The following is a 13,200-nucleotide window of genomic DNA, read 5'->3' on the forward strand; positions in this document are numbered from 1 at the left end:
ATTCAGTGCATGCAGTCTGCGGATCCGTGGCCGTGTTCGGATGTGCATGCGCGAGGAACTTCCTTCTTTGGAACTGCTTCTTGCATGAGCTGTTTCGGATATTTCGTCTCATGGCCTGGCTGGTATTTCGTTTCGGCGCTGCTGAGACCTCCTTTCGCGGAATATTACTCAATGACAGGTGAGTTGACCAGTTGCCTTTGATTCATTTGCTTGTGTTGACTCTTTCATTCCGGAAAAGTGTGCTGATTTTGGGGCGGAATGCAATAAATATAGGAAAAGTTGACAGGATCTCTTTTCTAAATTTTGCTTTTCTGCTGCCGAGCTGCGAGGCCTCCTTTTACGGAATACTCGATGACAGGTGATCTCTAAGTTGACCGGTTTCCTTCGATTCATTCGCTTATGTTCACCTTTCATTTACAGAAGCGTGTGCTGATTTTATTCGGATTTAGATCCATTTTTATCTTTTTGCCCTTGTCTACAGTGTGCGAAGAACGCGAGTTCAACTTCTTGGCGGTAAGGCTTATGTTAGATGTGTTGTCGAAATACTCATATTCATTGTACACTGGTACTTTACAAGTAAGGCACTGGTCAGTGGCATACTATCGTTGGCAGTTCCCAATCTGGAGGGAAAGGTTCAAGTACCAATTGACTGGGCCGAGTTTGCAAAATAAATTAGCATATCGGGGGAAATCTCTATTGTGGAGAGGTTCAGTAACTTGTTTGTTTCATACGAAAAAAGCCAATGGGTGCAGTCTCGTCTCGTGAAAATCTCGTACTTGTATGATTGGATTTGTTTACTCAAGTCTGGGCTGTTTGATTTGTGAGTACCGCCGAGATTGCACTGCCCCAAATAAAGTTTCGTGCCGCCAAAGCAAGAATTACGATCTGCAATCTGTTTGTAGTACCTGTAAGAATGTGAAGTACATGTATCGTACTTTCTCTGTTGCTGTTTCAGTTGCCGTCATGTTGCTAAAGAAAGGTTCAGTAGAGAGGTTCTGCAAAACGAAAATTCGAACGAAGTTGGTTTCGCGACAGTCCTTGCGAAAGTGTGTGCGAATTTTTGCACGAACTTTGCGTTCTGCACATTTTCGTAGTTTGCGCGGGCCAAGTGCACGTACGCCACACGGCTGTTAGCTGCACTTGGATCGCGGCAACTTAGTTTTCTGCACGTGAACCATGAAAAATCAATGCATGCTCATGCATGTTCATGCATAACCAGTCAGCTGGCCTGCTCGCCCACGCATTTGACAGGTAACAATTCCATCAAATTTGAGATATCGCTTCGTTCTAAGTCTCAAAACAGTTCTAAAGTCACCAAACCACGCTGGTAATCGATGGCTATTCAATGTTAACATCTTCAGGAAGACTTCAGCCGTTTCCCGAGAGTTTGGGCATCGTTGCCATTATTTTTCACGGTGTTCTTCTTCCTCCTGTCTGGAGCAGCAATTGCATCCTGGAATTATTTGAAAGGTATTTCGTGCGGGCTGTGGGGGGTTCCAACAGGCATAAACTGACATCGCTATAGGATAACTGGTAACTTTCACCCTTCAAGGAGGTAGAGCAATGAGAATTTTTTTGTGGCGGTCGTCCAATTTTTGTGGCGGTCGTGGCTGTATTTGTGCACTTCCAAGGCTTTCATTCTGCCTGATACTACTCTCTACTGTATGGGAATCGTTGTTTAGGCACATGTAGCTGTCTTATTTGGTAGATCTGCTGTTTTCAATCACTTGGGACACTTTGTCTAGCCTATTTGTCTTTCGTTCGTGCCATCTATCAGTTTTGTGGGGTGCCTTGGCCTGTATTTGTGACGTTCTCGAGTAAAGACCCTAATTCTTGACTGGAGTCACGACTTGAATTGTATTTGCTGGGCGAGCCCTCGTTCACGCAGTTGTCCTTATCGTAATAGTCAGTATCTGCTTGCTGGACGGACTAGCGGCTAGAATAGGGATGACCAAATGGTCCAAGTGTGTACTAGTACACGATTATTGTTTCCATCATCGTGAAACGAGCGTTGTGGAATTGCAGTCCGGTCTGCCTTTGGCACTGAGGACACGGAGGAGAGTTGATTGTTACTTCTGCTCAGCAATGAAGCGATCATCAGCTCTCTTTGTTCTAATTATTGACAGGACATACCGGCATCGCAATCAAGTAAAGATTAGGCAAACCTCGCCAACCTCCAAAGAGAGTCGAAGATATTTTCTCCAAATGCAAAGACGATCTTTGTGAGTTTGTGACTTGCATTTGCGTGCATACATGAGCAAGTCACGGACCACGGCACGTGCGCGGTTACCATGCCATCTCGAACCGACGCCATCTTTCTAAGTTGCCGCTTCTTGACAGCCGTGGCCATGACCCGATCTCACGAAATTTCCTACGACAGTTCATTTCGCGTTCCCTGCAAGTTTCGCGTCCAAAGGTGCGAAGTTTCGCACTTCATGATGTAGAGCGAGAGTTTGTACGCATTTTCGTTTTGCAGAATCTCTCTAGTGACTCAATTGTTTCATACGAGACGAGTCAATGAGTCGGTGTGGCTTAGAATCTTTCGCTGTATACGAAATCTATTCGTATGTCTATTGGAGATATAATTGTATTCTCTGGTTATAAAACAGGTTAAGCTCACAGAATAAATACCATCGGTCCCTTGGTGTTCGTCCTAAAGAGAATCGACCCGATCTCACGAAATTTCCTACGACAGTTCATTTCGCGTTCCCTGCAAGTTTCGCGTCCAAAGGTGCGAAGTTTCGCACTTCATGATGTAGAGCGAGAGTTTGTACGCATTTTCGTTTTGCAGAATCTCTCTAGTGACTCAATTGTTTCATACGAGACGAGTCAATGAGTCGGTGTGGCTTAGAATCTTTCGCTGTATACGAAATCTATTCGTATGTCTATTGGAGATATAATTGTATTCTCTGGTTATAAAACAGGTTAAGCTCACAGAATAAATGCCATCGGTCCCTTGGTGTTCGTCCTAAAGAGAATCGACCGGATATCATTCATACTCACCAAAAGATGTGTAAGATTTTATTATTGTGGAGTGCCTTGTTTATCTCTCAGTACCTCCAACCATAGCCTTGCCCCTTTTCTCCTCAGGATCAGTGTAGTCGTTGGAACGAGGTTTTGGACTCAGCAATGTATTCGTTTACATTTTAATACATGTTTATTGTTCCTCCTTTGCTGTGTTGTTTTAGACAATCGTGGACTAACAGTTTGAAGTCATTGAACTACTTCCAAAAGTTGTATCGACATCAACAGGATTACGATTTCAGTTTCAATATGATGCTGGATGACCTTATCACGATAACCCATGACTATAAACAATTATAAACACAGAATCAACAAAAACATCTGCGACACGCACCTGGCGCATGGCTACATTTCTCAAATAAATCTGATTCAGGGGGGAGAAATCTGAAAGGGAAGACAATTTTATGACAGAGTCATGAAATTCTGCAACAGCAACATGCACAGAATGACCTCCGTTTAAAAAAAAAGTATCACCACCACTGCTCACATGTTTCCCCGCAGAAGAACATGCATTATGCTAGTGCCATTTTCTGCAAGAAAATGCTTGCACATCAATGCGTATACGTGTATTCGATATTTCTGAAGACTGTATTATTGTACCACAATGAGCGTAACGATTCCACAAAAGGCGATCGTTCAAACTAGGTAACAACAAAGAGCAAACTAAACTCAAAACCAAAACAACAACTGCACCAGCAAGCTCTTTCCTTGCACTAACTACAAATACATCAAAACCAAGCAGCAAAATGCAAATCCGCACGCATGTTTGCCGGAACTGAACCTCCGTAGCGCAGCTGATCATTGCGGCTGCACGGGACGACCTTCCCGCCACAGTAGGGCAAAGAACTATGCATGGAACTAGCAATGAATGCATGCAGCACACCAGCAAGCTGTCCCTACGCAGACGTCTAGTCTAGCGTGAGCAAGGATGAATAGCATGAGAAACATGATATGACACATTGACTCCTATGATGCATGCAATGTATACAACATACCCCCCCCCCCCCCACCTTGAACGAACCAGGGGAGAGTGAAACTACACCAAAGGAAGATACTAGTATGTAGCACACAGCACATAGAGGAATAAGTGCCTAATGCTCTAGAAAGCAGCGAGAAAATGAGGTGACGAAAGTGTACTGTGTTACTAACTAACGTCTGTTCCATTAGTGTCTTACTGCAACTCATCCAAGTCAAGGGCTGCCGACTGAGATACCGCAGTGGCTGCTTCAGCTGTCAGGATATCGAGCGACACTAGGTATCGAACACCACGCCGATATTTCTTGCCGTTGACCTGGATGTCCATGACGCGAACAATGCCGTCCTTGCCAGGGAACGTGGCCTTCACGGGTCCTAGCGGCCATCTGTAGCGTGATAACGCATCGTCCATGACGAGGAAGACGTCTCCAATCTCGACCGTGCCCGATTGGCGGCGCCACTTAGTCATGATGTTCATAGCAGAGACCATTTCTCTTAGCCACCGCTTCCAAACATCTCTGAGGAGCTGCTGGATAACTTTCCAGCGATGGTATGGGTGAACTGGCGTGGACTCTGAGTCTGCCGCCATCTCCAGAACTGTTGCGATGTTGACATGACCCACGACGAAGTTTGCAGCTCCTCGTCGGTCAGGCTAGCCTTGTACAGGACTGACTGGAGTGCCTTTTTCAAGGCCCCGACCACCCTCTCAAATGCTCCGCCGAAGTGCGGCCGAGCTCTTCCCCGCGGTGGTACAGGAGGTAGCGGCCATGGAGGTTTCCGTGGCGGCGGCAGAGGTGGCGGTGATCGCGGTGGATTAAACTGCCATCTGATGCCTTGAATCGCCAACCCAGCTGTGATATTGGCATGATCCAAATCCCTCAGCGCTTCCCGCAGTTCACGATCGGTAGCAACGAAGTTACTGCCGTTGTCAGAGAGGATCAGTGTTGGTCGACCTCGGCGATGGCACAACCTTGCCAAAGCCATCTCCATGCCCTCGACATCCAGAGAACGCACTACCTCCAGGTGGCACGCACGGGTCTGCAGACATGAGAACGCGGCTATATAGCGCTTCTCTTGCGATCGTCCGCGTCCGATCTTGACCAGGAAAGGCCCAGCGTAGTCTACTCCAGTGTGAGCGAATGCCTGTAACGGTCCGCTTGTCCGGATGTTTGGCAAGTTCCCCATCTTGGGCTCAGCGACACGTCTCCACAGCTTCTGGCAACGGACACAGCGGTGACGGTAGGATTTAACGACCTGGCGACCCTTGATGATCCAATACCGATCGGCCAGGTTAGAGAGCAGATGGTTCGTGCCTGCTCCGTGTTGACAGCGTTCATCCTCATGCCCAACAATTAGCTGAGTGACGCGATGATTGGCGGGCAGTATCACACGGGACCGGAACTGGTCAGACAGGTGGTGTGAGGTCCGGAGCCGTCCACCAACTCGGAGCAGCGGTGGACCGTCAGTGTCCAGGAACAGCTGTAGCTTCGTTAGCGGTGCACTGGGTGGAAGAGGCTTCTTCTCCTTCAGCGTTGACACTACTTCTCCGTAGCACTGCCTCTGCGCATAGCTTATCCAGAGCCGCTCGGCGCCTTGGAGTTCTGTGACCGTCAATTCGGGAACCGAAACAGCCTTAGCACTCTTGAGAGATACTTGCACGGTAGCACCTGCGTTGCTGTCACACTGCTGAGGTCGGCCTCTGGTATTATCAAGGAACCGTTTACACCAGGCTGTGACCCGCAGAAGATTGCTCCAGGACGAGACGTTGTCTGGGTGCAGGCGGCATGTCGTCTGCTCTGCCTGGATCTGGCTAGTGAGAGTCATCGGGTGCGGCCGCTGAAGCAGTGCCGGAAGAACCTGGGGCACTATGATGTCTTTGTTCGGCCATCGCTCCGGACGCTCTTGCAAGAACTCTGGGCCACTCCACCATTTGCCGTCATCCTGCAAGTGCGAGGCCGCAACTCCACGACTTGGTAGATCAGCCGGGTTCAATCGGCCGCTGACGTGCTCTTGTCTTCTGCTGCCGCTGCTGCTACGCTCTTGCCTTCTGCTGCCGCTGCTGCTGCTGCGCTGTTGCCTTCTCCTGCCGCTGCTGCTGCGCTCTTGCCTTCTGCTGCCGCTGCTGCTGCGCTCTTGCCTTCTGCTGCCGCTGCTGCTGCGCTCTTGCCTTCTGCTGCCGCTGCTGCTGCGCTCTTGCCTTCTGCTGCCGCTGCTGCTGCGCTCTTGCCTTCTGCTGCCGCTGCTGCTGCGCTCTTGCCTTCTGCTGCCGCTGCTGCTGCGCTCTTGCCTTCTGCTGCCGCTGCTGCTGCGCTCTTGCCTTCTGCTGCCGCTGGACCTACTAAACCTGGCTAGTCTGGGTTCCACGCGAGTTCGAGGCGCAGGTGAAGGTGCAAGAGGCGCATATGACACACGTTGAAGTTGAACTCCTGCCGTTCCAGGCGCTCCTACTCCATCAAGTGCAGGCTGATCAAAACTACAACTAGTTTGTTCTGCTGCCGAGATCGACATTCGGCTGTCCAATCTTCTGACAACACCTCCTGGACTACCACAAGTAGCACTCGTCTTCCGCGATCGCGGTGCAGGCGTTGGTCGTCTCGGCACTGCCACTGGTACTGGCACGGGACTCGGCTCTGCCGTAGATGTACGTCCATGACGCTCACTCAATCCACGCGCGATCCAGGCTGCATGCAGCGCTTCCATAGAAGCGGTCTCCTCTGCGATCAGGAGTTTTAGTTCCTCCGCTCGCCTATTCAATTTCGCTAAACTCAATTCGAGCTCCTCTTTATCTGACTCCTCAAACCCATACCGAGCCGAGTGCCAGCCTTTAGTCTTTCTTCCACTACGCATCGGTCCGATCGCCCGCGACTCACTCATCCTTGTGAGGTTATAAAATGAACCGCGACTAGATCCGGCTCGAAGGACCACTATGTATTCGATATTTCTGAAGACTGTATTATTGTACCACAATGAGCGTAACGATTCCACAAAAGGCGATCGTTCAAACCAGGTAACAACAAAGAGCAAACTAAACTCAAAACCAAAACCAAAACAACAACTGCACCAGCAAGCTCTTTCCTTGCACTAATAACTACAAATACATCAAAACCAAGCAGCAAAATGCAAATCCGCACGCATGTTTGCCGGAACTGAACCTCCGTAGCGCAGCTGATCATTGCGGCTGCACGGGACGACCTTCCCGCCACAGTAGGGCAAAGAACTATGCATGGAACTAGCAATGAATGCATGCAGCACACCAGCAAGCTGTCCCTACGCAGACGTCTAGTCTAGCGTGAGCAAGGATGAATAGCATGAGAAACATGATATGACACATTGACTCCTATGATGCATGCAATGTATACAACAATACGTGTAATATGGTATTGATATGATGTGAAGGCCATCATTTACATATTGATATAGGGCATTCCATTGATTGGTGACAGAAAAAACAAAAGAAATTATAGCAATAAAAACTGCTTTATGGCAGTTTTCTAAAAAAAGTTATTGTGTTCTAGTCCATGGACCCCGTCTAAAAAGTAAGAAATTAACGAAATGTGATAGCTGAAAATTAAAATTTCACACAAAACCTCACAATAATCACACACAGAATGAAAAGCTACATGCAGAAGACCTTTTCCCCTCGTGATCCTCTTTCCTATGCATGCATGTTGCCAATTGTTGGTGCAGTACAAGTTTAGTGTTGAAAGCAGCATTTCAAGTGTTGTGATTATTGTGAGGTTTTGTGTGAAATTTTAATTTTCAGCTATCACATTTCGTTAATTTCTTACTTTTTAGACGGGGTCCATGGACTAGAACACAATAACTTTTTTTAGAAAACTGCCATAAAGCAGTTTTTATTGCTATAATTAAAGGGGAAGTTAAGGCAAAAATTAAAATTTCACCAGTTGTAGTCTTCGGGGTGCTGAGTCGAATGGTCTTGGTCCGAGAAAGCTGAGACGCTCCCTTCCTACTTGAATCCCAATCGAACTCGCGCACTTCCACCGAAACTGGGTGACTGCGCCCTACGAGATGGGGATTTGTATGCAAAATGTCACTAAAAGCGCCATTTCGTTCTTATAAAAGCACGGATGACCGCGATTGGCCCATATGTTGTAGTCTTTTGGACGCTGAGTCGACTGGTTTTGGTCCGAAAAGGCTGCGGTGCAGCGTTCGCCCCTAATTCCCAATCGAACATGGTTGAACAAGCGGTCACGTGCTCCTGCGTACACCAGTCACCTGGTCACCTTGCCTGCAGGGTACAACTTACAGCCTGTTTTGACCTTTTTTGGGGCAGTCCTGTCACTCGAGTTGAACCTTGGTGTGAAAGTTGTCGCCTGCTGGCGTGGTGACCAGGTGATTTTGGCACCCAGGAGCACGTGACCGCTTCTTCAACCATGTTCGATTGGGAATAAAGGAGGAACGCTGCATCGCAGCCTTTTCGGACCAAAACCAGTCGACTCAGCGTCCAAAAGCCTTTTTCGAGTTGTTGTTGTTGTTGTTACTTTATTTTACTTCACCAGGCTATGACTGCCTCCTCACACAGAGTCTGAACTCAGATGATAACCAGTAAACTGTTAGTACCTATCAAAATAATAAATTCTACTACTACTACTACTAAGACGGCAACGTCTGTAGGGCCTTCCCTATCAAAATAATAAATTCTACTACTACTACTACTACTACCTGAATAAGCCACAGCAGGCACATGTGCACCAGGACTTCAGAAAAACGAAAGTCCTCGGAAAGTCAGAGTGACGAACGCCCCCGGCCCCCTGCATGCATGAAGTCGACCCGAGCCAGGCGCTAGGCCGAGGCCGAGCCAAGCAGCATAGCTAACGACTTTTTTTACGTAACGACGCGCCCCGCGTTGATCGATCTGCATTCTGCACTGCAGAGTGCAGTGCGGCAGTAGCGCGACATCCTTGGACGTGGCGCCGGCGCGGCCATGCTGTGATGGTGAAGCCAAGGCGGCTTTTTCAAGACTTTCAAAAAACACCCTGGCACCTGCATGCATTTGCTGCACACAGTCACAGGCCACAGCATCGATGCATCCACAACAACATCCAACAGCCGACAACCACCCACAGCTCCAGGGCCAGGCACATCTGTGACAGTGGAATTGGAGGTCCTCGTATCGCCAGTTACTAGAGTTAGTCGAAAACTCTTCTTCTGGGGTACGCCTGTCGTCAACGATGTTTTCGCTCTCTTTGCCAGACTGGAAAATGTCGTGCTGAACTTGAAGAATGAAGTGTGGCAAAAGCGAAAATCTCGTAATTCTGGGTGCCAATCAATTTATTGTCTGAGTGACCCTTGCAACTGGAACGACTTTATATCGGCCGTATTGAACTGGTTGTGTGGTGGAAATGGCTGACGAGTCAGTTCGCGTTTCGCTGCGGTGAGTACTAGTAGTGATATAAATGTTGTACGTATGGCCTTTTGCAGTCTACTTTCTGCCCATGGAGTTTCCCTGAGCATGAAATCTGACAATATTGCCAGGTATTCCTTTGTCATTTTCAATAGTGAACTTTTAGACCAGCAGATGCCATACATACATGCACGCGCATGTCACGTCGCATTGGCCATGGTCTAACCGGTTTGGAGATAAGCATCGCTAAAATCACGGGTACTACAGTCACGAGATTTAAAAAAATAAGAAGAGAATCTACAAGTTGATCTCCATGTGGATATGGGGTGAAGCTGTGTGCTCTGACTTTGTGCTCTCTAAATCTAGGGAGTAATTTGCCCATGGAAACTGTGAAATTCTAAAGAAAGTGTGAATATCATCACCACCTTGCACTTCTGTTCAATCAACACCCACGTGGCTGGATCGGCTCTATCGAAACCTATTGTATATAGTTTGGCATGTCTGTTATCCCACTGGTCTGGAAGTCTTGCATGCTGTATAGATCTAGATGAAGGGCATTGTGTGCCGCACACTGTGCTGTAGGATGTTCATCCATGATCCAGTGCTTGGTCTCTTAGTCTAATCATGCAGCATGCAGGATTTGTACTTGAGGTGTGTTCAAGGCGCAATCCACATGTTGACTTTCCTCGTTTTGCTGACTTGCACACGCAGTCTACGTGCTGCAACACGCGACAATGCCAGCGGTTGTGGTGCCAGACAATGGTGCTGAGATGATGAGTGACAGTCACGAGTCGCATGCTCGTTGACTGTAGTTCCATCGGCCACACTTCTACCATGGCTGCTAGTACAGTAAACCACCTGTCAAGGCGACCACTCTGATAAAGCAACCACCTGTCCTAGAAGACCACTGGAGCCAGGACCAAGGGATGCTATTTCCACTCAAACGACCCTGGATAAGGAGACCACCTGGTAACAGAGACCACGCTTTGAAGGTCCCTTGAGCAGTCGTCTTAGACAGGTTTCGCTGACTCAGTAGCAGACCACACTTACCAACACTAATACAGCAATATCAAGAGTACCAACCCCTAGAGTAAAGAGGGTCCGAACCTGGGTTTTCCCAATACGGTTCAAATGGTCGCAAGACCGGGACTCTGCCAACCGGGTTATGGTTGTAGTCAGGAGCACTATGCGTCCTTGCCTTGTAACATGCTGTCAAAATCGAAAAACATGTACTTACCCTGTACTCGATACACGCCAACACATAGATGAGACCCTGAACAGGTGAATGGGCTGTGTAAAAAAAACTGGCGAGAAGTAGCAGTCTGTGGCGAGTGTGCAGTGTTTGCTGATGCCAGACACGCATTGCAATGCCTGGGAAGTACACTGGGCTGTGCGTCGTACTGAGTGTCAGGCTCTGTATTGTGCCGTACTTCTGTGCAGGATTCGTCCGCAGAGCGCGCGAGAGAGGATCGATTTGTGTCGTGTGTGTACGGTGTGTACGCCTGGCATTGAGCAGGTCGTACTGGGCAAGGACAAAGCGTTCACCTATGACCATGTGTACGACATGGATACGCAACAGGAGTCATTGTACAAGTCGTCTGCTGAGAACCTCGTGGAACGGTTAGTCCTGCCCTGTGTGCAGTGCTGTTTGCAGTGTTTTGTGTTAAAACTTACTTATAGGCTCGGTATGCAGCCACGTGTGTGCTCCTTTCCTGTTGAGGTCTACCTGATGTGATGATTGGCTGCTCTTCTCCTGCCAAACACACATCTTACCGCTTTGTTCCTTGCTCTATCACATGTACATAGCCAATAATTGATTTGCATTCAGCCGATCAGTTATCAATAGTATCAATACTCAGTGACTCCCTGAATAAACAATCGTCTCGTCTGTGCCACCGTTTTTATAGGTGTTTGAGTTGTATTATTTCATGTATTGTTGTTTGTTTGGCTGCTCGCGCGCACATGTGTGTGTGTGTGTGTGTGTGTGTGTGTGTGTGCGCGCGCGCGCGTGTGTGTGTGTGTGGTGTATGTGTGCGTGTGTGTGTGCGTGCGTGCGTGCACGCGCATGTGTATGTGTGTTCTTGGGTGTACCTATGTCTGTGTACCTTCTGTGTAACTGACAGCTGCTTTGAAGGGTACAATGCTACAATCATGGCGTATGGACAGGTGTGTACAGAGGTGTTTTTTTAATACTTCTCCTCATCAAGTTCATATTGCTTGGCCTCTGAAATTATAGATGTGTGCTATTGATATTTTTAGGCTAAGAAACAAAAGTAGGCCATTCGAAAGCAGCTTTAGACTGATTGGGCCAGGCTGCTGTGAAACCCCAAAGCAAGAATGCCAAGATGCACTAAGAAGAGAAGTCAAATGCTGTATGAATTTTTGAATTGGTACTAAGTACTGGTAGGCATGGCTTGAGAACAAATTTGAACTTAATGGCCCGTGACGGAAAGTGATCAGGCCACTGCCTGCAAGCCTGACTTAGTCTGACAGCCTAGTGTTTCATGCCACTGAAGCCTGGCACTTCACGACCCTGATGCATGGTGCTCGTATGTGCCTGGACGATTTTCTCTCCTTTTTGTGATTTCATTTCATGTAGACTGGTGCTGGGAAGACGTTCACCATGGGAACAGGATTCGATGTCGACGTTGGCTCCGTGGACTTGGGTACGTCACACGGGAGTTTGTGTGTCATGTCCATTAATTTTGTTCTGTTTTGCGCCGTGAAAGCTCACAACCCAACCGTGCCATACAGCCATTGTCCTACCATGCACACGTAGGTAGGAAGTGCTGGTACAGTGCTCCATGCGTGAAGCACAGATATGTGACATGCACAATCAACTGGCAACTGTTGCTTGATGATTCCTTTTGTCAAGAAACTCAGACTGGCGTACTAATTGCAGTGGACCGTTCCTTTGGATATGGAACACATGTCCCATGCACAGTACCGGTACGATGCTTAGAGAGTGGTGCTTTGGTTTGCTGTGAATATGGCTGTATGCGTTCTGTCTTCTCGCAGGCGTGGTGCCCCGTGCTGTTGAGCACATCTTTAATGGCATTCGTTCTCGTCAGTTAGCTGCCCAGGAAGCTAGCCTACCACCGCCGCAGTTTCAGCTAGAGGCAGAATTCATGGAGGTAGGTTCACTGCTTGAGTGCACATGTGCTAGTTGTGGCATGTGTTTCTCCTGCTGTGTACAGTGTGTTTGTGTGTGTGTGTGTGTGTGTGTGTGTGTGTGTGTGTGTGTGTGTGTGTGTGTGTGTGTGTGTGTGTGTGTGTGTGTGTGTGTGTGTGTGTGTGTGTGTGTGTGTGTGTGTGTGTGTGTGTGTGTGTGTGTGTGTGTGTGTGTGTGTGTGTGTGTGTGTGTGTGTGTGTGTGTGTGTGTGTGTGTGTGTGTGTGTGTGTGTGTGTGTGTGTGTGTGTGTGTGTGTGTGTGTGTGTGTGTGTGTGTGTGTGTGTGTGTGTGTGTGTGTGTGTGTGTGTGTGTGTGTGTGTGTGTGTGTGTGTGTGTGTGTGTGTGTGTGTGTGTGTGTGTGTGTGTGTGTGTGTGTGTGTGTGTGTGTGTGTGTGTGTGTGTGTGTGTGTGTGTGTGTGTGTGTGTGTGTGTGTGTGTGTGTGTGTGTGTGTGTGTGTGTGTGTGTGTGTGTGTGTGTGTGTGTGTGTGTGTGTGTGTGTGTGTGTGTGTGTGTGTGTGTGTGTGTGTGTGTGTGTGTGTGTGTGTGTGTGTGTGTGTGTGTGTGTGTGTGTGTGTGTGTGTGTGTGTGTGTGTGTGTGTGTGTGTGTGTGTGTGTGTGTGTGTGTGTGTGTGTGTGTGTGTGTGTGTGTGTGTGTGTGTGTGT

General features: G+C 48.3%; 2 protein-coding genes across 3 annotated transcripts in view; one reads left to right on the forward strand and one right to left on the reverse strand.

Moving 5' to 3' along the window:
• Positions 1-4,494: 4,494 nt before the first annotated feature.
• LOC135813562 (uncharacterized) lies at positions 4,495-5,823 on the reverse strand. The gene has a single exon (XM_065326652.1). It carries the CDS (start codon positions 5,821-5,823, stop codon positions 4,495-4,497), a length of 1,329 nt encoding a protein of 442 aa, XP_065182724.1.
• A 3,220-nt stretch (positions 5,824-9,043) lies between these two features.
• The window catches only part of LOC135816052 (kinesin-like protein KIF21A), a 52,092-nt gene continuing 47,935 nt past the window's right edge, over positions 9,044-13,200 (forward strand). For both annotated transcript variants that reach the window (XM_065329414.1, XM_065329415.1), the window contains exons 1-5: positions 9,044-9,394; positions 10,805-10,984; positions 11,488-11,530; positions 11,964-12,030; positions 12,383-12,498. In XM_065329414.1, coding sequence (XP_065185486.1) covers positions 9,363-9,394; positions 10,805-10,984; positions 11,488-11,530; positions 11,964-12,030; positions 12,383-12,498 — 438 coding nt within the window. In that variant the 5' untranslated portion in view covers positions 9,044-9,362. The remainder of the gene's footprint in view (positions 9,395-10,804; positions 10,985-11,487; positions 11,531-11,963; positions 12,031-12,382; positions 12,499-13,200) is intronic.

Source organism: Sycon ciliatum, chromosome 4 (assembly GCF_964019385.1).
Source record: "Sycon ciliatum chromosome 4, ocSycCili1.1, whole genome shotgun sequence".
Taxonomy (NCBI): Eukaryota; Metazoa; Porifera; class Calcarea; order Leucosolenida; family Sycettidae; genus Sycon; species Sycon ciliatum.

Excerpts from the sequence above, each read along its gene's own strand:
- LOC135813562 (XM_065326652.1), bottom strand. The coding sequence starts at position 5,823 with ATGACTCTCACTAGCCAGATCCAGGCAGAGCAGACGACATGCCGCCTG.